Raw genomic sequence first — 25,635 nt, 5'->3', positions numbered from 1 at the left:
CACACACAGGGAGATCATACAAATAGCACACCTTTCAAGTACACCTTTATTATAAAAAGGAGTAGAAAATGGGTTTGTTTTTTGTTTCTTTGCATTGTAAATAATGGCAGTTATAAAAACCAAAGCAATTGGAACTAGTTGCTTTATAACAAAGTGTGGCCTAAGCAGCCAATAGGCAGCAATTATTCTCAGTATAAAAAGGTCAGAGAGCTAGTAAAATGAAGCTGCCCTTGACAGAAGGGGACACAGTATATTTCATCTACAGCTTCTACTTTTCAACATTAAAATGAAAATAATCTCTGTCTAGTTGCCAAGAACTATGGACATTTCCATCTTCTTCCCACCACCAAGTATTGCTTTCAGCTATCGGCCTTCTTGCATCTAAAAATGGTTTAGGTTAAGTATCAAGGTCTGTTTGACACAAGAATGCCCCACAGCTCTTCAGAAAGCTAAATAGCTTAAGGTGGAATCCAGCACCCCACAAATTGACTTCACCTTCTTCCCCCTCACTGCGCCCCCGCCCCCATGCACACAGCCCAATCCATGCATTCTCAGAACAGATTACGGGGGTACTGCGGTGAGTTTGAGAAGGTGAAGTCCCACAGTGCATGCAGACGTTCATATAATCCACAGTTTGAACGTATGTGGGAGTTGCTGGGATGAGACCTGGAGATCCACACAGTACCTTTAAATTCTTTGATACATACAAGGCGAATGAAGCAGTATCTGCCTTGTACCCCCTTCCTGATGTACAGAGCGCATGAGGCCTTGTTGTGCGAGGCAGGGAAGAGGTGAATATCAGAGCCAGGAGAGGAATGGACCGGCTCATCTCCTGCACATGGAGAGCTGTAAAAGGTGCAATGCATCTCCGGTTTCTACCTAGCAGCCTTAGGGGCCTGAGATACAAATAAAGCATATTTAAAATTAGGTAAGTTTAGATATGCACCTTCCAAGATGTGCTCTTGTTTAGAAGGTGTCCTACCACAGCAGCGTTCCTGGACTAGGAGTGAGTGCAGTCCATGCAGTCCGTGCCAACAAACCTACCACCCTGCAACACCATTATTGCTAGAATATACAAATGGCACAAGCAGCAAGCAACTCGAGCATCAACATGGATTGCAACAGATCCTCACTATACAGACAAGTTGTGTTTGAACAGAAAAGGGAGATAATAGAAAACAGTCTTCTGTTCTTACACCACCTGTCTGCAAATGAAAATACAGATTATGCACATAGTGCCAGGTTCTGCAGTGATGGGGCTCCTCCACCTTGGATAGCTGTGTACATCTACAGGCACAGCTTTTAACGCTGCAACAATGAGAGGACAAACACACCTGCTCAAGTTCTCTCTGCTGGCTGCCTTCTGAAGATCAGGAACCCCAATTCAAACACTGGAAGAATCTTAAAACCCTAACCAAGCCAGACACCTCCACCAGTTTCCTCTCCCACGATAAAAAAAGCCCTAAGAATAAGACTTCAGCCTGGATGCACATTGACTAATGCAATCACACACTTCAGGTTTAAACTGGATGTTTATCATGCTTCACAGCACTTTTGCTCCCTGCACCCACACAAGTGGTTTGAGCAGTTCATTAGAGGAAATGTGTTCGTCAAACAAGATACTGGTATAATGTTCAACTGACTGCTTTACGTATAACTGCATTACTCCAAGCCAAAGGGTTATTATTGGGAAGGGCCAACTGATAAGCTAAAGAGACACAGAGGCAGGGGCAACTGCGTGAGCTGCAAAGCTAGGAGTAAGTGGGTATATGGCCATAAGCAGGAGTTTAAATGGTTCCGTTTTCTCCTCTGCCTGCAGAATCCTCTTCTCTGAACTCGGTGTCCCAAATATAGGCTTGGGGACCATCCCACTCCCACTCCTCTAAGCCTAGAAGTGACATCATGGCTGAGGGTGATCTGGTCTGGACTCCTAGGCAAATTACCCAAGATCTGCCCTTCTTTCCCCACCCTCAAGGCTGCCCTAGATGTCTGTTGCATCTTTCTGAGCAGCAGTGCCCCCAAATGCCTGCAAACTGGGTTTAGGGGTTTCTTTTCTTCTCAAATATTAAAAAAGGAGAGAGAGAAAAAATCCAGTGACAATTAGCATAGTGGCAAACACTGCAATATGAAAAGGAACTTAAGCAACTGAAGTGCTGTAAAGGCTCCTCATTGTGTCTTGCACCACAGATCCTAATAAAAACAACCTTTCAAAGTGCGTCAAGAGACTATCCTTTTTTCCAGCCTTAGCAGCCACCACTCACTACAACCAGATTAACAGCCTAGTAGAAAATTGAGTGCTAAACTTTCAGAAAGCTTTTTCTCCTCTTGGGTGTTGGAATCAAAATTACTTGATTTTCTCACACACAGAAAGTGAATGCAAGTTAACCTGTTAAATGATCAAAAAATATTTTAGTACAGCTTGACATCTTAAAGGTATTGGCTAGCAGCAACTGTGCAAGTTTAGAATTAATAGTGCCACGGTCAGCAAGAGGCTGTTTTTCCATATGCAGTCAGTCTCCAATTATTCTCCCCGCTTCCTGCCATAGTCTGTACAACAGAAATGATTGCTCAAAATGTGGCACTTGTTAAAAGGGTGTACTGTGCTTGAAGAGAACCATGCGTGTGCCTGAAGTGTCCATTTTCCATCTCTCAAGATTTTGAAGCTGCACATCTGTCCATTACATTCTCTCCCCATCTTACCCACCCATCCCCATATTTTCACACATTGCACATATGTATACTCCACCCTTGCAGCGAACTACCAACAGATGCAAGTGCCCTGTGTGCCACAGCAAACCATCAAGCAGGACTACTATAAGTAAACTAGTGTTGATCTTCTTCCAGTTCATTCTTATAACTGTTTAGCAAGGCAAGGTGACAGAGGAAGTTCTCAGCACCACTGGGCGTCTGCTGGCTCCAGAAAAATCTCTGCCTGCATTTCCCAAGTCTTCCCAGCTGCACGTCAGTTTACAAGAGTAGTGGCGTTCTCTCCCCTGCTGGCTGCTCTTTTTGGAAAAAGTCCTTGATCTGAGATAGCTTGCTATGAATTCTTTCTTTCAAGGGAGGGACGTGGTGACTTGGATCTAGGATGTTAGTTATCCTGCGCTCTCTTTCACGCCTCCATATCAGGTAGGGATGTGGTGGAAAAGGGGCCTCGCGTTTCTCTCTGCGCAGCTGTATCGTTATTCCTCCAATGGCCAGCATTGCCCAAACCGCCAAGAGTATGATGTCTGTAAGATGAAGAAACCAATAGGTAAGTCTCAACTGAAGTGGGATCTCTTCCTTCTCTTTTAGTAAGCCAGCCCAAGACCTCATTTACTTATCCAGGCCAGTTTTCCTTTACAGTTTCTAAAACCTACATCTGCTTTTTGAAATCCATCTTCACATCTACTTTCCCCCACAAAGGCCTTGGAACTGATACTCTGCCCCACACCCTCGAGCGACTTAAGATGTTCCATAAAGGTGTGAAAAGGAAGACCAGTATGCTGCTGAGTCTTGTCTGAAGGGACAAGGTACAGAGTATTCATCTCCAACCAGGACAAAACACATGCACCTCTCTCCTTTCTCTTTGGCCAAGACCTAGAAGCTTGGGAAAGAGCAGCATAGTCATTCATCCGTTTGGAACATCCAATGCAGCGCTAAGCTAAGTGTATCTGCAACGGCACTCTTCAGGCACAATTCCTTTCTGTCCTCTACCTTAACATGAGCCTGCAAGCTTTTTTGAAGCATTCATGGTTGCTACTAACTTCTCTTCTGAGGTTCTCAGTTGCAAGCCTCCAATCAAGGAACTCACTCATCTGAAGACACACTTACCGTTACGCTGAAAGGGCACATTGGTGAAAGCTCTTTTGAAGTTTTCATCTAGAATCCTCCGGAGCAGGTCGATGCTAATGTAAGAGAGACTTGTGTACAAGTAACATGCTGTAGCCAAGACTATGGTGTAGGACCCTATGATGCCACATGTCAAGATGTTCAGCTAAAGAGAAAGAACAGACTGTGAATGGCTTTGAAAAGAGGCTAGCCACGATCTATGAAGGTAGAAGATTGCAAAGCACCATCTAGACAGCTACAAATTCCCTATCCCCAAATTAGTGTTTTGTAGGGGTTTTTTAGAGCATGGCTTTCATAAGGGAAAACTACTGTAGGTTCCACTGTAGCTCATGGAGGCATACAGAACAAAAAGTTGAATTGCTTAGAAATGCAGTTAAGCAGAGGCAAAATGTAGCCAGGCTGAGCCAATGCAATTCACCAAGGATGGGTCACTATTAACAGAAACTGTCCTTCTACTGTAAGGTATACCTGGAGCAGCGAACAATGACAGTAATAAAAAATTAAACATAAAACAAAGTGGGGCTGTGGGAATTGTGTGGGTGGGTAGGGGAAAGAAAACATAATGAAACAGGAATTCATATATCAAAAGCTTGCCTCCGGCAGCTTGTCTCCCTGGATATGTAACATATGCATAACAGAATGTAAATGAGAGGGAGTAAGCAAGCACTAGGGACGCGGCTGGCGCTCTGGGTTAAACCACAGAGCCTAGGACTTGCCAATCAGAAGGTCGGCAGTTCAAATCCCCACGATGGGGTGAGCTCCCGTTGCTTGGTCCCTGCTCCTGCCAACCTAGCAGTCTGAAAGCACGTCAAAGTGCAAGTAGATAAATAGGTACCGCTCCAGCGGGAAGGTAAACGGCGTTTCTGTGTGCTTGTTCTGGTTCGCCAGAAGCGGCTTAGTCATGCTGGCCACATGACCCAGAAGCTGTACGCCGGCTCCCTTGGCCAATAAAGCGAGATGAGCGCCGCAACCCCAGAGTTGGTCACGACTGGACCTAATGGTCAGGGGTCCCTTTACCTTTACAAGCAAGCACTGGTTTTTCACAACTATGTCCAAAAGGGGAAAAGTTTAGTTACAGCATTCTGTCCACCATCACTCCAAAATGTACAAGAACAGAAGCTGAAACATTTACACTTTAAAAAAATCAAATAAGGTACTTACAACTCTGGGGTATCCAACAAAAAGTATTGGGACTATCAAGGCAATGCAACAGAAGGTCACCCAGAATACTGCATCATCTTGGAAAACTTTATAGTCTCCTGTGAAGGTCAAGTCAAATCATTTTATTATAGTCAATGACCAGTATCAAGACAAAAACACCAATTACAAAATTTAAAAGCTCAAAACAAGATAAAATTGCATACACCTTAAAAAAAGCAGATCTGGGTGGTCATTTATCTGTCAGAAAGGAAACCCTTCTGACCTAGAAGTGTGTGAAGGCATCAGATTAACGTGAGTTAAATGCAATTCCAGGCGGCATTCAAAGTCATTTATCAATGTTCAAAACCGTGCCCACATAGGGAAGTATCTTGAAAGAGGCACCTGGAGGCCAATATCCCCAGTCCATTATTTTGAGAGAATTGCATTTAAAGGGATGACTGAGAAGAAGAAGAAGAAGAGTTTGGATTTGATATCCCGCCTTTCACTCCCTTTAAGGAGTCACAAAGCGGCTACATTCTCCTTTCCCTTCCTCCCCCACAACAAACACTCTGTGAGGTGAGCAAACTCATTGCCAAGTGTTGGCTGCAATACTTTCCTCAAAGTGGATTCTTGTTAAAACATTTGCTGACGTATATCTGAACTCCTATTAGATAACCAGCACAAGATTTGCCATGTTTAGAAAACTAATATATAAAATATGACCATTCTTACACAAGTCCATTGTAAATTATGCAGAATACTTTAGAGTGTAGCTTCTTTTTATGTAGCAGTTCTGCCTCTACGACATTAGTATACAGGATAGTTTTGCTGTAAGCCACCTTGGGAAGGTTTTGCCCTGAAAGGTGGCACATACACTTTTCAAAAGGACAGAAATTAAATTGGCAACACTCTGTTTTAATACAATATTTTTGCTCTCAGAAGTGCAACTGGTAGCGCCCTTCTCTTCAGACCTAAATCAGTGGAAAGCAAAAGACAGCAAGAGTAATCGCAACACAAAACTTCATAAAGTAACAAAGAATATTCACATTTCATAGGAATCATAACTATGTGACATACCTATTGGAGTGAAGAAAACTGTAGAGGCGACAAGGAAGCCCAGCACAAGCCCCACAATCAACATACAGAGGATCACAAAGCCAAATCGCCACCAGTAAGCGACCAAGAGGAGACCTCCAAGAACTCCAGCTACTGCAGTAAGACCAAGATTGACTGGGATGACCAAGGAAGGAGAAGAAGAGGGGAAAGTGAGGTTTGTTTCTCCAACATCACCCTCGCCTGTGCAAATGCACCTTGATTTTTAAAGAATCCATGCCAACACATTCCCAGAAAGGTAGCTGTGTCAGTTTGTTGTAACAAACAAGGAGCATTAGAGAATGGTAGAAAGACTAACACATTCATTATGAGATACATTTTTGTGGACTAGCCTCTGGGCTCCTAAAAGACTTTGTTCTGCTAATCAAGATGACTCCTGCTGCATGTTGGACTCCTCCATACTGGTTTAAAAAGAAAAGGGAAATTAAAGGGTTGCTGATTAACCATGCTGCCCAAGTAACATTTTGAGTAACCACAGCAGTGCAGGATCATTCATGGGAAATCAGCAGCTACACAGCACTAGAAATAAGAATAACAGAAAGAGTAGTAGTAGTAGTAGTGATGGTAGTGTTTATTTATATCCTGTCTTTTTCCCAGACAGGTCTCAAGGCTGCTTCCAGATAAAATAAGAACAGCTAAACAATTATGAATGTAACATGTAGTTTTAGCTACTTATTCCATGACTACCTGTGGTCCTCTCATTAATCAAGAAATAAAATAAATATAATTTTTTCAAGGCAACAATGGGATTTACATTTGCCTGAATTTTTCAACTGGCTATATGAGAGTGTCAAAGAGGATTCTGAAACTACTAGCATAAAAAATTATCAGCCTCTATAAAGAACTGTGCATCTGTTATGCTAACACAATTCATTTAGTATCAATATGCAGAATTCTGCTACAAAAAAATGGAAATAAATCTTGGCTGTATCTTTCTGAATAGTTTATTACATTTTATCTTCTTTCCAGGATTTACTTTTGTTTTGCTCATCATGGCAAAGGGTAAAAAGTTATGCAACATACTGTATCTTAGCGAAGCAAAGAAAATAATAACTTAACCATCTATTTGGTTTTGAGTGTCAGCAGCCACCGCCCACATACTTTCACACATATCTTCACAGCAAGAAAGGTGAGAACCTTTGGTTTTTTTAAAGTGAGAGTCAAAATATTCAGGAAACTGAGTTCTGAACTTGCAAACGCCATGCTGATTCTAGAGGGCAATGGAACTGAAGTATACACACAGCCATGGCTTATGGACTCAAACTTCTGCAGCTCAAACCTTTAACTGAAAGAAATGCTGACAGATTTATAGATGTCATGTGGACTTTGCTTTCTCCTAGCACAAATATTAGTACCAGCTTAAGGAAAAAACAAAAGTCATTTCTGTTGATTCTAATGCATCCTTAAATCTTAGCCATGCACTGTACTGCACCTTCCAGTATTACTTGAAAAGTCTTCTTTAGCCACTGTTCAGTAATCCAGGAGTGAGATGCAGCTGCTAATCACACCAGAAAGGTACACAGCATCAAGCTGGCCAGCTGATATTAACAAGAGGACCTATGTTCTAATGCTGGTCTTCAAACAAACATTTCCAAGGTATTAATAAATCCATACTTGTCTCTGCTTACCATCATAACTGAGAGCAGATGTTCTCGAAATGGTTATGAAGAAAAAGAATGCCGTAAAGATGAAGCCCATGAAGAATAAATCTAAGAGGGGAAATCAATATATTTTAAAAAACAGTATTTTCCAGGTTTTGAATGAGAAGGGTCTATTTGGATTTAAAAGAGTTCTACAAGTTCACCACCCCATAACCTGGGCATGTAACCTTTACTGCCATGACACCTATATACTCAAAAACTGATTAAGGCCAGTCATGTCCTTGAATAAGCCACTTTTTGAGACAATGGAACTAGCAAGAGCCATTCTGCAACACCGATGTCTTCCTGAAGCTATGTGATTTCACCTTTTTTTCAAGGCAACAGTCCCCCCCCCCCCCACACACACACTGGGTTGTAACTGACCATTTGATCATTCCTGATTCAGAGACACTGCAGAACTGCCTACCATAAAAGAGGCTACCTGTAACTTCCAGCTCTGGGATGGCCTTTGACCAAATCACCACAGATTAGTGACTTGGTACTCATACAGTAACACAGGGAGTATATAATTCCCTTTCAGTCTTTCTAAAATGGGTGGGGAGGTCTTCCTTTTCAGGTGCAACTAAAGCCACAGTTGCATCGCTGGCTTACATTCAATTCAGGAATGCAAATTAAGAGTTCTTGCATTCTTCTTACTTTTACCAACAGCTTGAACTTTCCCATGCCCCTCATATACAATACCAGGGCCGGGGAAAGGGAATGTGGTTAGCCCAAAAACAGCCTGATGAGCCAACCTCAGAGACCTGGCTATAAGAATTAAGTATGCTTTCTATTATAATTGGGGAAGCGGATAAGTGGTGCCTCTGCAAAAATAAAGACACTGCTCTCTATTTTTGTAATAATAATGCTGATAATGATATTATTATTATTATTATTATTATTATTATTATTATTATTATTACTACTTGTACCCTGCCCATCTGAATGGATTGCCCCAGCCACTCAGGGCAGCTTCCAACAAAATATAAAAAACAACATCGTAATGGAGCTCATCAATTAAACTAACCTGCAGGGATCAGAACTGGCAAAATGCAATTGTGCTGGGAACCAAGACTTTATAAGACATACACTCTCTCCTTAACCAGTACCTGTTTTCCAGAATCTGTGTCCATGAAAACAGATGAAGAGGCCAAGGACAGCAAGCACAGTGAAAAATATTTTGGTGGAGAGTCTCTCTACAGAAGAAAAGAACATTTCATGATATGCCATTAAACAGGGGCAACGGTGTGCAACTTTCATCCAAGGAATGACCACCAAGTCCCCTTATGTACACTGAGTTGGGAGGATGATATAGATACATTCCAATGACTTACTAAGAGAGGAGCAGTTATCCACCAAGCCAGAAAGGCTACACATGTATGTATGAGCAGGAACATAGGCAGCAGAGGTATTCCACAGTGGATCCTTTACTATGACATTATAGATCACTCCTTGTCCAGGAAGCGAGGAGAAGTACAAGTCAGTTTTGTCTTGGTTCACTAAGGTCATCATCTGTGGAGGACATATAAAGAGTAAGGGAACAAAAGAGATTGGTTATGTACACATGCCTTACTTTTCCCCACACCTCAAGTTTTAGAGACAAGTTGGGTGTTGCCTCTTAGCCCTCTGAATTATTGAAATAAGGATAACCCACTTTTTGACTGAAGAGTCTCCTAAGGCAGTTGACTTACTGGAAGCCATATAAAAACAACAAAACACAAAGCACAAAAAGATTCTAGCACAATAACTATATGAAGTATCATTAAAGCAAGTCACCGCAAACATGGACTACAAAAGACTTCAAGAAATCTTCATTCAAAACGGACTAAAGAAATTAGCACAGTCACACCACGGGATCCGCAGAGCGCCACTCTGAAAGTGCACAACTTACTTTAGTGCCATGCCTTCTGATGCTTTGCACTTCAGACATCTTTCTCATGTGGCTCACAAACGATGCTTCAGACAAGTCATTCTCTGGCAAGAAATACTGATAGACTTCATAGGATAGTCGCCACCTAGAGCTACTGCCCAAATCACACAATGGTGGGTTTGTACCTCTGGAAAATTGCAGGGGAGAATATTTATTTGAATTTGTTGGGCTCATTTTCACACTTCGCTTTGAGGCTAGAGTTTGTAGTGCCAATAGCTACTTCCCTCCCATACATTGCAGAACAGTTTAATATATCTTATTGCAATCCACAGGCAAAAAGCCTAGCTCCAAAGTTACAAATCACAGTAAATAACCGGGAAATTCTGTTTCACAAAATGTTAAGCTGGAGCCTCTTCCTTCCCATCTACTGCAGATCCATTATTAAAGAGGCTTCGAGTGGTGAGTCATTACCCAATCTCAAGAGGACTGCAAAGTTGCTACTTCTACCATTAAAAAAACCAAAAACCTGACTGCTGATAAAAGATGTATTTTAGTTTTGGGGTATTTATGTCAGCTTGTTAATTTAGCAGAATTAATATACCACTTAATCATCTATAACCTCTCAACGGTTTAGTGAGGTTGTAAATTTGTTATTTTAAAATGTTGATAAAATCTAACTATAAAAGCAAGTTAACCTAAAGAATTATCAAAATATAAGTGAAAACAGGTGCTATTAAAAATATACACAATAAAATTACATGTCTGGGTAGGACTGCTTAAATAAACAAAAGCAAGCCTACCCAGAATTGTTATTTTATTATGTATATGACTGAACATATAATTACTTCAATTACCATTTTCTGCCATTGCCTTTACATTTATTTGCAAGTCTAAGGGTTAGAAGTCTACATTCTTCCGTACCCCCACCTCTTCTGACTACAAGAACCGGCCTTGGTTTGCCCCAATATGTCTGAAGGATTAAAAAAAAAATCATAGATTGCATACTGCCAGTCCTCTGGACAAAAATGGCTAGTCTAGCTCTGAAAACCACCTTATGCCTTAAGATTATGATGCAGACTCACCTAAAACAACTTTGTTCGGAAGTCTAGAAACACAATAACCCATATAGTCACCATCTAAGAGGAAGATACATACCTCACATATCCTAGATTTGCTGGGGCAAATTTAATGTGTGTCTCAGCCAAGTTATATTCTAAATAAATATTGGGGTCAATTTCCAAGTTAAATTCCATGTTGCAGCCTCCAGGGATTGGATCTAAATAGAAAGAGTCAAATGACTTCAATAAAAAGGAGTAACACATTTTCAATCAGCTGTTAAAGTAAGATACTGTGTCATATGTTCACTGCTTTTGTGAATAGGCTCCTGTTGCATGAAGCGTTGTTACTCAGCCGGTGCAATCATAATGGCAGCAAAAAATGGTTTGCAACTCAAGAACCAGCTTCATGAACATGTGATCTCTCTGCTCCCACCCCAGACCATGGTTCTGCAATACGGATCTGCCAAGCCAAGCCATGGTTCCGTCAAAAGTGAAGGAAAACCATGACTTCAAGTGGGATTGCACTTAAAAACTGGTTCTGAGAGGAAGCCCAAAGTGACATAAGGTAGAAAGTGTGGCGTTCTCAAAGTCTGCAGGAGGTTCTTGAGAAGCTGAGGGGAGTGAATTAAATAGCTACAGGCCAGGAAAATTAAAAGCTCAGATAAAATTGGATGAAGATTTTTTAACGGGATGAAAAGAGAGCAAGACATGACGTTTTGCATTTCTGCTTGATTTCCCAAACCTTCACTCTCCTCTATGCAGGGAGACTGGAAGGCACAAAATCTGTATTACACACAGGAGCTCAAAGAGGATAGCCTTGGAGAACGCCACACATTATTTTGACCCTGACTTCAGGAAAAATAAGATGGCTTACCTCTTTCAGCATAAGAGAAAGAAACAGCTGTGCTCAACACCTGGTCAGCACCCACAGCTTGCAAGTACCACGTACACACTGTCTGCAGAGGGCGAAGGATAGAAACCAGTCCTTTGTCTGTCCCAGCCCCAGAGTTGTTGCTGGAAGGTTTCTAAGAAGCAAAGAGATTAATGAGTACCTCTAAAAGCTGCAACGTGCTAAATTTATTTTTGTGCATGCTCTCAAAGATTGCAGGGTGCTGGAGTAATGTCCAATTGCCCATTTTGAGAGCAATCACTAAATCCAATTGTCAGCTACTGAATCTTTGACAAGAGCCCCTAGACAAACAGGAATGTTGGGCTTTCTGCAGATACAGCAACAGGGAATTGAAGGGCATCAGAGTTCATGAGATCCCACTGAACCTACCTATCCACGCTCCGTCCACACAATGTGTCCATTATTCCACTTGATGCTGGGTATTCCAGATGCAAGTGAACCAAGTATTAGATCAGTGACTAGGCCTGGGCGATATATAAATATATCACCCAGGATGGGTATGAGGGGCAGACCGTCATGACAGCTTCACTCTGGAGTATATCACTGGCGAAACCGCCACCACTCCTGAGTCCTTCTGCCACCAGCGCCCAGCATGCCAAGGGAAAAACAAGCTCCATCCAGGCACTGGAGACAGAGGGACTCAGGAGCGGTTTCACCAGCAATGTTCTGCTGAGTGAAGCCATCATGGCGGTCTACCCCTCATACCACCACAGAGGGAGAAGCAATCTGCATTGCTTGTTCCTCCCTCCGCTTCTTAAAATTGTTTGGCGGGGTGGGGGCTCCGTTAGAGTGCTCCCCCTCCTCAGCAGAGAGAGCCCTAATTGTGTTCCTGCTTGCTTGAGAGCAGGATCACGGCTGCTCAGCTGGGGAATGCGAAGCCCAGGAGGCTCCCCAGCTGAGAGATCGCCCCCCCCCCCGCACCCCTGCTTGTTCCGCCCCTGGAGGAAAGAGGCAGCACGCCTGCACAGACAAAGGCAGTCAAACGCACAAAGCCTGGCAAGCTCCATGCACTTGGGTATTGCTGCCTGGTCTGTCTTCGGGAAGGGGTGGCCTGCTGGCTTGCCCAGCCCCAGCTCAGCTGGAGGCAGGAGCTTTTCCGCCCCCCAGCTGAGCAGCAGGCTGGGGCCAGCTGCATTGGCCCCAGCCCACGAGGCGCTGAGTCAAAGCACCTCAGCTCCCACAGTGAGAGCTGTGGCAGTTCCACCCTGTGCCTCACTGGCTGGGGCCAATGCAGCTTATTTCAACATCACAGTTCATCACCAAACCGCGATGTCTGGCTGGTGATACACCGTGATGTTGAAAACCCAACATCGCCCAGTCCTGACAGTGACTGAAACATCACAAGGGCTAATAAGCAGTAATTCAGATACCTTATCAAAGGAGATAGTCACATTCTTGTGGTGGGTGTGGATCTGAAAGATAATGACAGTCACATTGCTGTCAATATTCCTCAACACTGCTTCAGCTGGAATGGTTTCGTTCAGCAACACATTCTTAAATTTTCCCAAAGAAAGCTCCAAGAGAGGGCCTGCATTAAAAGGGGGAAAGCAAGTGATACTGGTTAGTTGACTTGAGTAGATGAAGACTCACAGCTAACCAGCAGCCTACAAGAATGGAGGTGAAGCTGACTGGTCAAATATTGTCAAGAGTTCCTTGAACTGTCTTTGTTTAAATGGTTGCCTCCCTTTTCCATTGGGTCACTGGTCATCCTAACTACTTTTTCATCGCCCCTCCAGAAGTCTGGATCACAAGGTGCCACCTATTCTCTAGAAGAGGCACCCCCAAACTTAGCCCTCTGGCTGTTTTGGGACTACGATTCCCATCATCCCTGACCACTGGTCCTGTTAGCCAGGGATGATGGGAGTTGTAGTCCCAAAACAGCTGGAGGGTCGAGTTTGGGGGTGCCTGCTCTAGAAACTCTAGTGGGCCAGACTTTAAAGAGGTCAGTGAGCCTTCTAGTTCCAACTTCTGAAATAAGCCACATGGCCAAGCCTAGCTGGTTATTGTGCTACAACTGCATATAATTCTAATGTGACCAGAGTGGAGGAACCATGCTTCATGACAAAATAACACAAGCAACCGTTATATTAACACAAGACACAACTGCTGCACCACTGCATTCCCTGAGTCAAGGGATGTTCACTCTGTAAAGTTTCTCGGAAAGCTTGGAGTTTTCTGTAAGGACATCAATTTGTAAATACAAGAACTTTCTTTGCTACTGTTAATCACCGTTAATTGACATTTTTGGCCAAAATTCAACTGACAGTGGAGCATGGTTTTGACCAGTCAAGAGCTAGCCCTATCTTAACCCAGATACCCCAGCAGTCAAGAGCCTTTGTTTGCTAGAGTCAGAGCTATTTAACTGGCCTCAGCCATTTTTCCCTCATAAGAAACAGACCCTACCAAGATGGGATATGGGTGGGAGAATTTTGGTGAAAAATTTAGGGGCTTTCGGGTGATTACCTTAATAATGTTTACAAGGTGGCTGAGAGGCGTGGGTGTTCTCTTAACACTTAAAAAAATTCTCGTGTTGCTTTTTCTACAGGGCTCCACAAGATTATCTCCCTGGCCAGCACACTTCCTGAAGCAGTCATGAGGGAAAGTCATGAAATGAATGTCCTCAGCTGGGAACACCATTAACTACATCAGTCGGGGAGGCCAAAGAAAAAGGAGCGTCTGCACTAAGTAGGATTGCTTGGGTGCAGCCTGTTTTTATAACCAAAGTAACCTACCCCAAACCAGTTTATCTGACTGCATTATTCTCATTTATTTATAATTGCCTAATCATATGGAACTAAATTACATTGTGCTGTAAGGACTTTTAATAAAATCTTAGAATTGTAGAGTTGGAAAGAACCCTGAGGGTCATCTAGTCCACCTCCCTGCGATGCTGGAAGCTCAGCTGAAGCATCCATGCCAGACGGCCGTCCAACCTCTGCTTAAAAACCCCCAAGGAAGGAGAGTCCACTACCTCCCAAGTGAGACTGTTCCACAAGTGAACAACTCTTACTGTCAGAAAGTTTTTTCTGAAGTTTAGTTGGAATCTCCTTTCTTGTAACTTGAAGCCATTGGTTCATGTCCTACCCTCCAGAGCAGGAGAAAAGGGGCCTGCATAAAAGTGGTCGCTTGTGAGTAGAACACACGCAAGTTGAGGGATGCCTGCACTCTCAAGGTCCATTAGCAGTTCCTCCATTAGACCAGGGTGAGCCAACATCGTGCACTCCAGATGTTGTTGGACTAACTCCCACCATCCTTCACCACTGGCCATGTTTACAGGGGCTGATAGGAACTGGAGCCCAAGAACTCCAATTCTGGGCTGCATCAATAGGAGTATAGCATCTAGATCAAGGGAAGTAATAGTGCCACTGTATTCTGCTCTGGTCAGACCTCACCTGGAGTACTGTGTCCAGTTCTGGGCACCACAGTTCAAGAAGGACACTGACAAACTGGAACGTGTCCAGAGGAGGGCAACCAAAATGGTCAAAGGCCTGGAAACGATGCCTTATGAGGAACGGCTAAGGGAGCTGGGCATGTTTAGCCTGGAGAAGAGGAGGTTAAGGGGTGATATGATAGCCATGTTCAAATATAGAAAAGGATGTCACATAGAGGAGGGAGAAAGGTTGTTTTCTGCTGCTCCAGAGAAGCGGACACGGAGCAATGGATCCAAACTACAAGAAAGAAGATTCCACCTAAACATTAGGAAGAACTTCCTGACAGTAAGAGCTGTTCGACAGTGGAATTTGCTGCCAAGGAGTGTGGTGGAGTCTCCTTCTTTGGAGGTCTTTAAGCAGAGGCTTGACAACCATATGTCAGGAGTGCTCTGATGGTGTTTCCTGCTTGGCAGGGGGTTGGACTCGATGGCCCTTGTGGTCTCTTCCAACTCTATGATTCTATGATTCTATGATTCTAACATCTGGAGGACACACCATTATCTACCTCTTCATTGGGGCTTTAGTCACTAATGGTCAAATGTCTTTTCTCAGCTCCACTCCCATCTCCAACCTTTCAGCCCTTACAACATGCCACAAAACCAAGCAATAATGATTTTTAAAATAATGATTTTTAAAGAAGATGTTGGGATATTTCTGTTTGATATACTAGCATTTTTGTAGTTAAGACTTTAAGAAAAAAAATATTTGCATTAATTACATAAAGAATTAACTGAAGGCAGCCCTGTTTAGGGAAGTTTTTCACGTTTGAAGTTTTATTCTGTGTAGAATATTCCTGCATTATGAATGGTCCATGTCACCTTTAAGAAAAAGAGGTAGGATTAGGCCAGGCATGGCCAAACTTGGTCCTCCAGCTGTTTTGGGACTACAACTCCCATCATCCCTAGCTAACAGTGGTCAGGGATGGTTGAAATTGTAGTCCCAAAACAGCGGGAGGGCCAAGTTTCGCCATGCCTGGATTAGGCCAACCTTCCATATTCCTGGATCAAGTGACTTTTCTTCTTTAAGTTCTCAAAGTTCTTAACCTAGCTCAAGGTTGTCATCTGAACTAGCCAAATGTTTAACTGATAATCAATCACAGCCAGTCAATCCTTTGAAAAAACAAGGCTTGAGAGCCGTCTTGTCCAAAAACGGCAACTACTGTATTTTTCGCTCTATAAGACGCACTTTTCGCCCTCCAAAAATTAAGGGGAAATGTGTGTGCGTCTTCTGGAGCGAATGCAGGCTCCATGGCTTCAGGGATAGCCATTGAAGCCAGGAGAGCAAGAGGGATCGGTGCGCACTGATCCCTCTTGCTCTCCTGGCTTCACTTTGCTGGAGAGGTGCTGCACAGCTTTCCCTCTCTGTGCAGCGCCCCTTCAGCGAAGCGGGATGAGAAATGGAAGGGGCTCCGTTTCTCCTGCCGCTTCGCTGAAGGGGTGCTGCGCAGAGAGGGAGAGACCCCCCCCCTCCTATGGTCCGGTGCGTCCTATAGAGCGAAAAATAGGGTAGACATTCAGTTTTGGCAACTGTAACCTTGGTTTAAGGAGTATTAAGGAGCCTAGATTATATAGCTGAGTTTCTAACACTGCCAACCTCAATATAAAAACATGGGATATGCAAACATTGTACAGTCCGCAACATGGAGAACGCAGAACATCTCCCATTTAGGTCACTTTTCCAAGGTTCTTCTTTTCACACTTCCTGCTTTGGTCTGGGTGTGTGCAACAAGTGCAGGAAGCTCTGCTGTGGGTTTGTCCTGTGACTCCCATGTTGACCTAGACCTGCACAGCTTGCACCCCATTATCATCAAACAGGCTCCAACCATGGATTGTGGCTTGTGCACCCACTTCTATCTGGCCATTTCAGGAAGGTGGCAAAAGAAAGAAAGAAAGAAAGAAAGAAAGAAAGAAAGAAAGAAAGAGAACAGGACGTTCTCAATCCAGTGAAAACAATTTTTGTATGGCCACATTACAATGGTTGATCGTATTTCTTTAGCAACATACACCTCACAATAGACTCAAGGCAACTTACAAACATAAATTTAACAAATTATCTAAAATACAATAAAGACAATTCCCTCTCATGGCCCTTGTGGTCTCTTCCAACTCTATGATTCTATGATTCTAAAACCAAGTCAGGTAAAACAGAATTCTGCTCTTTGCAGACTAAAGCAGGTTAATTTCTATTTCAATTTGGAACTGCACAATTTTAAACATATGTTAAAGGGATCACTTCTCTTCCTCCCCACCAGTTTAACCCTGCTCTTCTGAAACCTTTGAGATTTGAGGCATTTATAATTCTTTCTGAGAAGTACAAAGCAGTCCTTAGCTTCAAAGAGTTTATGATGCCTTAAGGTGATGTTATGTAAGCACTAAATACCGCAAGAGCAATCTTCTGCCTATCTCTCTTCAAAGGATATATGCTGCAGAGAACAAATTAATCATTACTTTCCCAGCACACTCATCACAAGCACATGACAAAGCTTTCAAAATAGGTGTGAAGGAATATTGCAGAACATAAAATGTGAGTGTAGGTCATGAGTGCTGCATTCATACATAATAATTACAATTTTATCTTTCCACACCTCTCTTTTGAGCAATTTAACAGGCTAGATGAGCATATTCATTTGCCTACTGTCATGGCCCAGCCAAAAGGGCTGTGTGTTTTGCACAAATCAAGAGGCATTTGGATATTAGTCCCCTTTCCTCACCCCCTACTTTGATCAACTGCTTTGGCAACAGACCACAATTTCTATATTCATGAATGTATCCCCTCCCCCTTCCATATTGAAAATAGCTACCTATAATCCTTGTAATGAGCATGTGAGGTTGGTTACAATATTATCAACTTAAGAAGTTATTTAAGTTGGGCAAATATAGTGGCTTTACAAACCAAACCTCTCAACTAGAAAAGGACCTGCTAGAGAAGAGTCAAAAAGTAATGTCTGAAATGCTATTAGAATGGCAAGCGAAAGATGAACAGGTGAAATCATCAATGATACACTAATAATAATAATAATAATAATAATAATAATAATAATAATAATAATAATAATATCTTTATTGTCATTGCCCCCTTCGGGGACTGCCCCCTTCTAGGCACTGGATATAGGACTTAATAGTGAAATGGCAGCATGGGAAAGATTGTGGAATGTGGATTTGAAATTTACAGCGTGCTCTGCTATAAAAGAAAATTAGATGAAAATGATATATAGATGGTATCTGACTCCTACTAAATCAGCAAAAATGTATGTCGGAATCAGACACCTGATGGAAATGTAAAGATGAGGGGTACCTTTTTCCATATGTAGTGGTCAGGCAAGGTAGCAAAAGCTTTCTGGGGAGTGATTTATAATGAGTTGGAAAAAATGTTGAAGATAACTTTAGTTAAAAAAAACCAGAAGCTTTTCTTTTAGGTACAGGGGAAGAGATTATGTATGCTACAGCTGTCTGATTGATTTATGCCAAGAGATGGAAAGAAGAAAGAGTTCCAATGAAGGAAAAATGGTAATTAAAACTGATGGAATATGCAGAAATGGCAAATCTTACCAGAAGAATAAGAAATCAAGAAGAGAGACTTTTAAAAACAGAATGGGGGAAATTTATTGATTATTTGAAGATGTATTACAATACAATACAACCTAAAACATTAGCAGGATTGACATAAACACCTGCAGTAACAAATATTGAAAAGGGAATACAAAGGGGAAATTAGTAAAAAGCTTTGAACGGGATATGCAGTAGCAAAAGATATAAAATAAGTAACCACAGAAAGGAGGGGAGGGAAGTTGGGGGGAAAGCAGATTGATGATGTAAAGATTTTGCTTTTTTGTTAAAATATTTGTAAAATGAGAAATAAAATTAAACGGAAAAAAGTGAAAGCTTGCATCATCGCTATGCCTTATTTTATTTTATTTTTTGTATTACTTGAACCTTATCCAAGCCATGTGATTCTGAGGGTTGCTGTCTGAGATCAAGGGCAGTTGTAAATTCATTGAATTTATCAGCTCTCCTTAGTGCATAAGCAAATTGCTGGATTGGCAAGCATAGTCTGGAATGAGAGCCACTTCCTTGGGCCTGCCTTTTCGAAGTCTCTTGTACACAGGAAATGCCCTACTTTGGGCTTGAACGGTGCTGGTTTTTCAGAGAACAGCTACTTTATACAGCAGTTTCATGCCGCTTTAAAAGAGAGAGAGAGATAAATACTTTATCCAGAGTCCCTGTCCTAAATCATGAGATGTTAAACAAACCAGAGTTTCTTTGCTAAAGTTCTGGGCTACCAACAGTAACAGTTGCTTATAACCTAGTTGAGTGTGAAACATTTTTAATTTTGTTAAAGGTGACAACTGAATCTTGCTCATTAAAATGGCATGAATCTTGGCATGACACATATTTGAAAAACAGCACCACAGAACTCTGTGTGTGAGACCTTTAGTGAACCAAATAATGATTTGTAGATCCTCTTCCTGTTTGAAAGTGGATAACAACACATGATACTTGTACATAGCTCTTCATGTGAAAACATGCAGTGAGGAATGTATTTCACAGAAATGTGATAATGAAAACTAAAAGGCACTTTGAGGAATGGAGTGTTGGGAAGGGGCAATATTCAAGCAGGAAGATTACCACAGCCAAGGAGCCATTTTCACATTCAAGAAGAGTGACTGACAGGATTTCGTACCAAAGAAAGGATTCTTCTTTTCTGTATTGCACCAGTGCCCAAAGTCAAAAGACAAACTAGTGCAAACACTTGTGCAAGGCACGACAGAAAAAGTACTTAGTTCACTTCAGGGACTGAAAAGCACACTGAGCTTATACACAAAATATAATCCCAAGGGAAGCTAGGCAATGCAAAAACCCATTGCAAATAATGAGATTTATTCAGAGTCACACAAGTACACAATTACTCTTAAGATCCATTCGTTCTAATGAGCCAGATGCATACCTAACTGATTGGGGATGGTGCTCATTATGTTTCAAAAAGACAAGATATTTTCTATAGCTAACATAACAAGAGATACTATTGAATTTGGCCTCAAATGACTTTGTACCAAGTGCACTGTCCAAATAAAGCACCATTCTGTCAGTAAAGACTACTTCGTTCCACGTTCTCTGCTTTTCTACTTTACAAGGGTTTTCAAAGAGTCACAACACTGAAGGCAAAGAAAACTCTTTACAGTGTGGCTGTCACATTTTTGTCAGTTGCTCCATATGCTTTCGTTGATTAATCTATGAACAGCCTGTATAACCCATGTGCTCTGAGCATGGCATAATTCTGATTAGATTGTTTTGGAACGTGAGTACCATTTGTGAAAACTGCTGATCAATAAACTGCGTATCATATTTGAGTGACTGTAGGGCAGTTCGAAAGCACGTCAAAGTGCAAGTAGATAAATAGGTACCACTCTGGTGGGAAGGTAAACAGCTTTCCGTGCGCTGCTCTGGTTCGCCAGAAGCGGCTTAGTCATGCTGGCCACATGACCTGGAAGCTGTCTGCGGACAAACGCCGGCTCCCTCGGCCTATAGAGCGAGATGAGCGTGCAACCCCAGAGTCATCCGCAACTGGACCTAATGGTCAGGGGTACCTTTACCTTTTTAGGGCTGTGTTTAGTTTGATATTTCTATGAAGTGAAATGACATTAAAATCAGACCTGGTGTTAACACACAGCAAGATGAGCAACCTGCTCCTGCGTCTGGTAGCAGAACCAGCACCAGAGCGTGCAACAGATAACGAGTGTGATCACACCTGTGGTACAGTGCAAAGCAAAGCACTATGCTGACTGAAGTTGAAATTGCTCCTTGTCAGTCCCCCACAATCCCTCTGATGAAGTTGGTAGGAAGCTTAAAGCCTCCATTGGCTTTATAACTTATATACAGGTAACAACCAATTTATGCACGACCAATTGAGGTGTAACTGCTCACATGTAATAAATGGCCCCAAAAGAGCCCAGAAAGAGCAAAACAGGCACAAAAAACAGCGCCTAGCAATCCCACTTTGCAAGTGCACTTCCAGGAGCCCTTGCACTGACTGTGGAGGGTTGGAGTTTAAACAAGGAGGTTTGGAGGGAGCAACTGTGGTGGAATTTGGCATCTGGTAAGTGCTGCTGATTTTCAAGAGAGTTTTTCAAGGGTTCCCAGAGGTTTAGAGGGCGTTTGCTCGCTTTTTCAATGGTGTTTCAAATATATGCGCTTTCACTTAAATGCCTGGTGCCTCGGAGCGTAACCCTCGGAGCGAAAATTGGGAGCGGCCTGTACCCTTCATATTGCAACAGAAACCTAAGTAGTTTACATCTCCCAAAAGGAAGCCATGTAAGAAATGCAGAACAAATTCTGTACGCAAAACCAAATACTACTGCTATTATAAATTGCTTCCCAGAACATGGCATCCGGGATACATCGCCCAGGACTGGTTTGAGGGCCAGAGTGCGATGGCGCCTTCAGGAGGCGGTAATCATGGGTGAAGCTGCTGCTGCTCTTGAGTCCTTCCACTCAGTGGCGGAGCTTCTTGCTCCAGCACTGGGGGGGGGGGAGCAGAGAGCAGGCGGGGGTGGGGCTGGCGCACATCCCAGGGGTGTGGCGCACATCCTGGGGGAGTGGCACGCCGCCTGCGGGGGCGGGGGTGCAGCTGCGATGGCACCCCACCAGGATCATGCTGTGGGGGGGGCGGTGTGCTCCCCCCACACTCCTCTTCCTCCGCCCGTGCTTCCGCTGCCTGTGCCTGGCGCACAGAGGGAGGGACGAGCTGCATGAGCCCTGGTCCCATGAGGCACTGGGTGAAGCCGCCATCACTCCTGCCGAGTTTTTGTAGCTGGAATCAGTCAGGGCCCTGCCCTCCCGGGCCAAGTAGGAAAAGGCCTGCCAGGCAGGGAACAGGTTTTCCAGGACTCACAACCAAGATGGTCTATGCCAGCGGTTCTCAACCTGTGGGTCCCCAGATGTTGTTGGACTACAACTCCCATCATCCCTGAGCTCTGGCCTTGCTAGCTAGGGGTGATGGGAGTTGTAGTTCAACAACATCTATGCAGTCCAGGGGGTGACACTGCCTGCCAGCTTCCTCAGTCTCAATGTTAATCCTTGTAGGGAGGAGGTTGGGGGCAAACTAGAATGAGTTGAGCTCCTATTGCTCTGTCCCAGCTCCTGCCAACCTAGCAGTTCGAAAGCACACCAGCACAAGTAGATAAATGGGTACCGCTGCGGCGGGAAGGTAAATGGTGTTTCTGTGTGCTCTGGCTTCCGTCACGGTGTCCCATTGTGCCAGAAGCAGTTTAGTCATGCTGGCCACATGACCCGGAAAACTCTCTGCGGACAAACACTGGCTTCTTCGGGCTGAAGTGAGATGAGTGCCACAACCCCAGTTGCCTTTGACTGGACTTAACCATCCAGGAGTACCTTTACCTTATCAGTTGTATGTGCCTGCCTGAAGTTAAGGTAGTAGCATAAAATGGGCAGCTCTGCTGCTTTTGCTCATCTTTGGTCAGGAATGAGATGGCATTACACAAGTCAAAAGAGAGACTTAAAAATAAAGAAATAATTTGCTTTAAAATACCAATACAGCACATAGTTCAGCTGTGGAATTTGCTCCCACCAGAAGTAATGATGGCCACCAAATTGGATGGCTTTAAAGGAGGATTAAAAAACCTAATAGAGGATAAGGCTATAATCTGCCTCCACTGTCTGAATACCATTTGCTCAGAATCACAAGTGGGGAGAGAGCTGTTGCACTCAGGACCTGTTTTCAAGCATCCCATCAGCATCTGGCTGGATACTGAGAACAAAATGCTGGACTAGATGGGCAACTGACTTGATCCAGCAGGGCTTTTCTCGTGTTCTTATTTTTTAGAATCTGGTTTTGTTTCTGTTTTTTGGAATAGGAAAACAAATGAGTCTCTCCAATGTGCATTCCTTTTATTTGTCATCAAGACAGCTCTGGAGAGGTGTTAAGATAGAAAACCTATCCTTCCTGGTGTAACCAGTGGCTCAGCAATCAGAAATGGTTCCAAAATTCTATGAACTGCAACAGAGACTAAGCTGCTTCTGGCAAAATCAGAGCAGTGCATGGAAACGCTGTTTATCTTCCTGCCAGAGCAGTACCTATTGATCTACTTGCACTTGACATGTTTTTGAACTGCTAGGTGGGCAGGAGCTGGAACCAACCAATGGGGGCTCATCGCATCATGGCGATTTGAACTGCCAACCTTCTGCCTTCTGAAGTCAAAGGAAAAGCAGTTTAGGTTACCAGCTGCGTACAGTATTGCAAAATACCATGGCCCTAGAATAGTCACATTCTTCAAGCTGTAAGAATGCTCCTTGCTTCTAATATTAATTAAGTTGTTCTTCTGTAGACCATTATCAAAGCTCATGCAATATTGCAGCAAGAACTCTGACAAACCAGTGAGAGCTGCAAAACTAGTTTGAGCGTTTACATATAATGTAATTGCATCCAATGAAACATTTGCTGCTGTTCCTTCTGCATTATCCACAGCAGAGCTTAAGACTTTGTCTCAGCAATAAAAGACATGCTTGTTCATCAGCTCAGGGAACCAAGAACGCTGCGCAGATGCCAAGGCACATGACTCAAACTATGAAGACACATGACCAGTTCTTCTAAAGCCTACAATTCCCATGACTGCTTTGCTTCCATTGGAAGACAGCTGACATGGGTAATACAGGCAACTAATGCCTATATTCCCATTGCCAGCCAAAACCAAGGAAGCCCCCTCCCTGGCCCTCCTTGCAGCTTCCTTGAGTCTTTATGTCTGGCTGGAACTCCAATAATTGGACTCCAATAATTCCTTCCGCTTGCCTGGATCTCGGCTAGAGGGAGGTGTGTTTGGAGTGTGGAGAAGCTTGCCTGCTGTACCAAGGTAAAATTTACAGCGATTTATCTGCTCACTTTTGCCTCTGTCCCCTTCCACCGGTGGCATGGGGTTCCTGGAAGGGCATGCAGCCCTGAAGCCAAAAAGGGGTTTTCCACCCTGGCAGTATATGGGCTACAGTTTCTTCATACATAGCATTTTAAGGTTTACACCTTAGGATTCTCATATATATATGTGTGACAAACACACATGAGACAGTGAACCATATAAAGGAGCCAGGCTGAGAGGACACCTGGTGGCAAACTCAGGTTTGTTGTTGCACAATGTGCAAAACAGAACACAGTACCGATTAGATAAAGCAACTCTCCTTGCACCCATGGAGGGGCGGGGGAAATTTCCCTTTGCTTTAGCTGAATTAAGTAAACACAATCAACATAGTTTTCATACAGAGCCCCGAAAACCCAATCCATACACCACAGCATCAGTCCAAGGCGCGCACAGCCCTTCCCGGCTTCTTCTACACTAAGATCCCTTTGGAAGGAAAGCGGCTTTAAGCCACGAGCTCTCCAGCCAAGATCCAGCCGGCCCCGAACTACGTTAACTTCGGGCGTGCAACAGGCATGGGGAATGGGGCAGAAACGAAGCCATATGTGGCCCCATCTTTAACTTGTCTGGTCAGGGAGCAAATCCAGATAAAGTGGGTACAGGATTATTAGATAAGCATCAGCCTTCGTGGCCTTACCTGCCGCGGCGTCCTCTGCACCTTCGTACCTGGAGAAGCACCCGAGCACCAGAAACAGCGCCAGGAGCCCCATGGTGTCTGCCGCCTCTCCGCGCGCGAGACAGGGGATCGCATGCACACGAGCCAAGACACAGCACGAGCCGGGGGAGGGACACGGGGGCGCGGTGCAAGCGGGCTCTACCCGGGGCAGCAAGCGCGGAGTGGCATCCCTGCTCCCCGCCGCGCCTCCCTCGCCCTGCAAGGCGCCGCGGTGCCGAAACCCTCCGGCTGCGCAACAGGCGCTCACTTCCGGGGAGGGCGCCCTGCTCTCCCCGCCTCCCTCTTCCGCGGGGCGGGCGGCCCCCCCCCCAGGCGCCTCTTGGCGCAGAGACAACGGAGTTTGCTCGGCCGAGGGGCCAGGGCAGCCGTGCAGGTTGCAGCAACCCTCCTCCCCAAAAGGGCAGCCCGCTTGCTTGGTTGGCATCTCTCGCCGCGCCTGGGAATGCCGCCGCCGCCTCACCCAAAATGTCAAATGCTTGGAAATTCAGCTCACCTTAAAAAAATTACAAACGATTGCCTGCTTCAAGAGCGTGGAGGTGTTGTAAATAAAAATATGCCCTTTTCCCTTATTGGGTATCCAAGAGCCCATATAGAGTCCTTACATGGGTTCCCTATTGGTAGGAGAAAATAACAGAGGCCAACCAGAGAATATTGAGAAGCAAAGCAGCTAGTAAGCCTGATCTTTAAAATCCTGTCTCAAGGATATGTCTGTTTGAATAAGGTGTGAGCCTGTGACCTGGCCCAGGAAATAAGTATATATTTTTTAAAAATATATATATTTTATTCAGGATTTTCTTGTTTTACAGAAGTGTAGTGCCTCATATATATATATATATATATATATATATATATATATATATATATATATATATATTCCCTGTAACATTTTTACCACTACAAAAGAATGGCCAGGCTCCCCAGGAAATCCAATCAAGTAACCTCCTAGACAGGAGATAAACAACAACAGGAGAAAAACAATATTAAAATTTCTGTGCTGTAGGTGGGATGTATCTGAGGGGTGGTCTTAGGTTACACCCCTTCTGTGA

At 43.7% G+C, this 25,635-nt stretch overlaps 1 protein-coding gene across 1 annotated transcript; it reads right to left on the bottom strand.

The window, feature by feature from the left end:
- Nucleotides 1–28: 28 nt before the first annotated feature.
- On the bottom strand, nt 29–24,861 carry TM7SF3 (transmembrane 7 superfamily member 3). Its single transcript, XM_083464076.1, has 12 exons — nt 24,551–24,861; nt 12,933–13,090; nt 11,527–11,677; nt 10,750–10,870; nt 9,616–9,781; nt 9,059–9,236; nt 8,834–8,920; nt 7,713–7,793; nt 6,049–6,201; nt 4,993–5,090; nt 3,814–3,976; nt 29–3,230 (listed from the first exon to the last, which is right to left on the bottom strand). The coding sequence occupies exons 1-12, from the start codon at nt 24,621–24,623 to the stop codon at nt 2,968–2,970; spliced, it is 1,692 nt and encodes a 563-aa protein (XP_083320202.1). The 5' UTR covers nt 24,624–24,861; the 3' UTR covers nt 29–2,967.
- Between the last annotated feature and the right edge of the window lie 774 nt (nt 24,862–25,635).

The sequence above is a fragment of the Podarcis liolepis genome (genome assembly GCF_965112155.1).
Source record: "Podarcis liolepis genome assembly, chromosome: 10".
Classification (NCBI taxonomy): Eukaryota; Metazoa; Chordata; class Lepidosauria; order Squamata; family Lacertidae; genus Podarcis; species Podarcis liolepis.
Note: the sequence above shows the minus strand (reverse complement) of the source record. Positions and strands in the feature narration are given on the sequence as shown.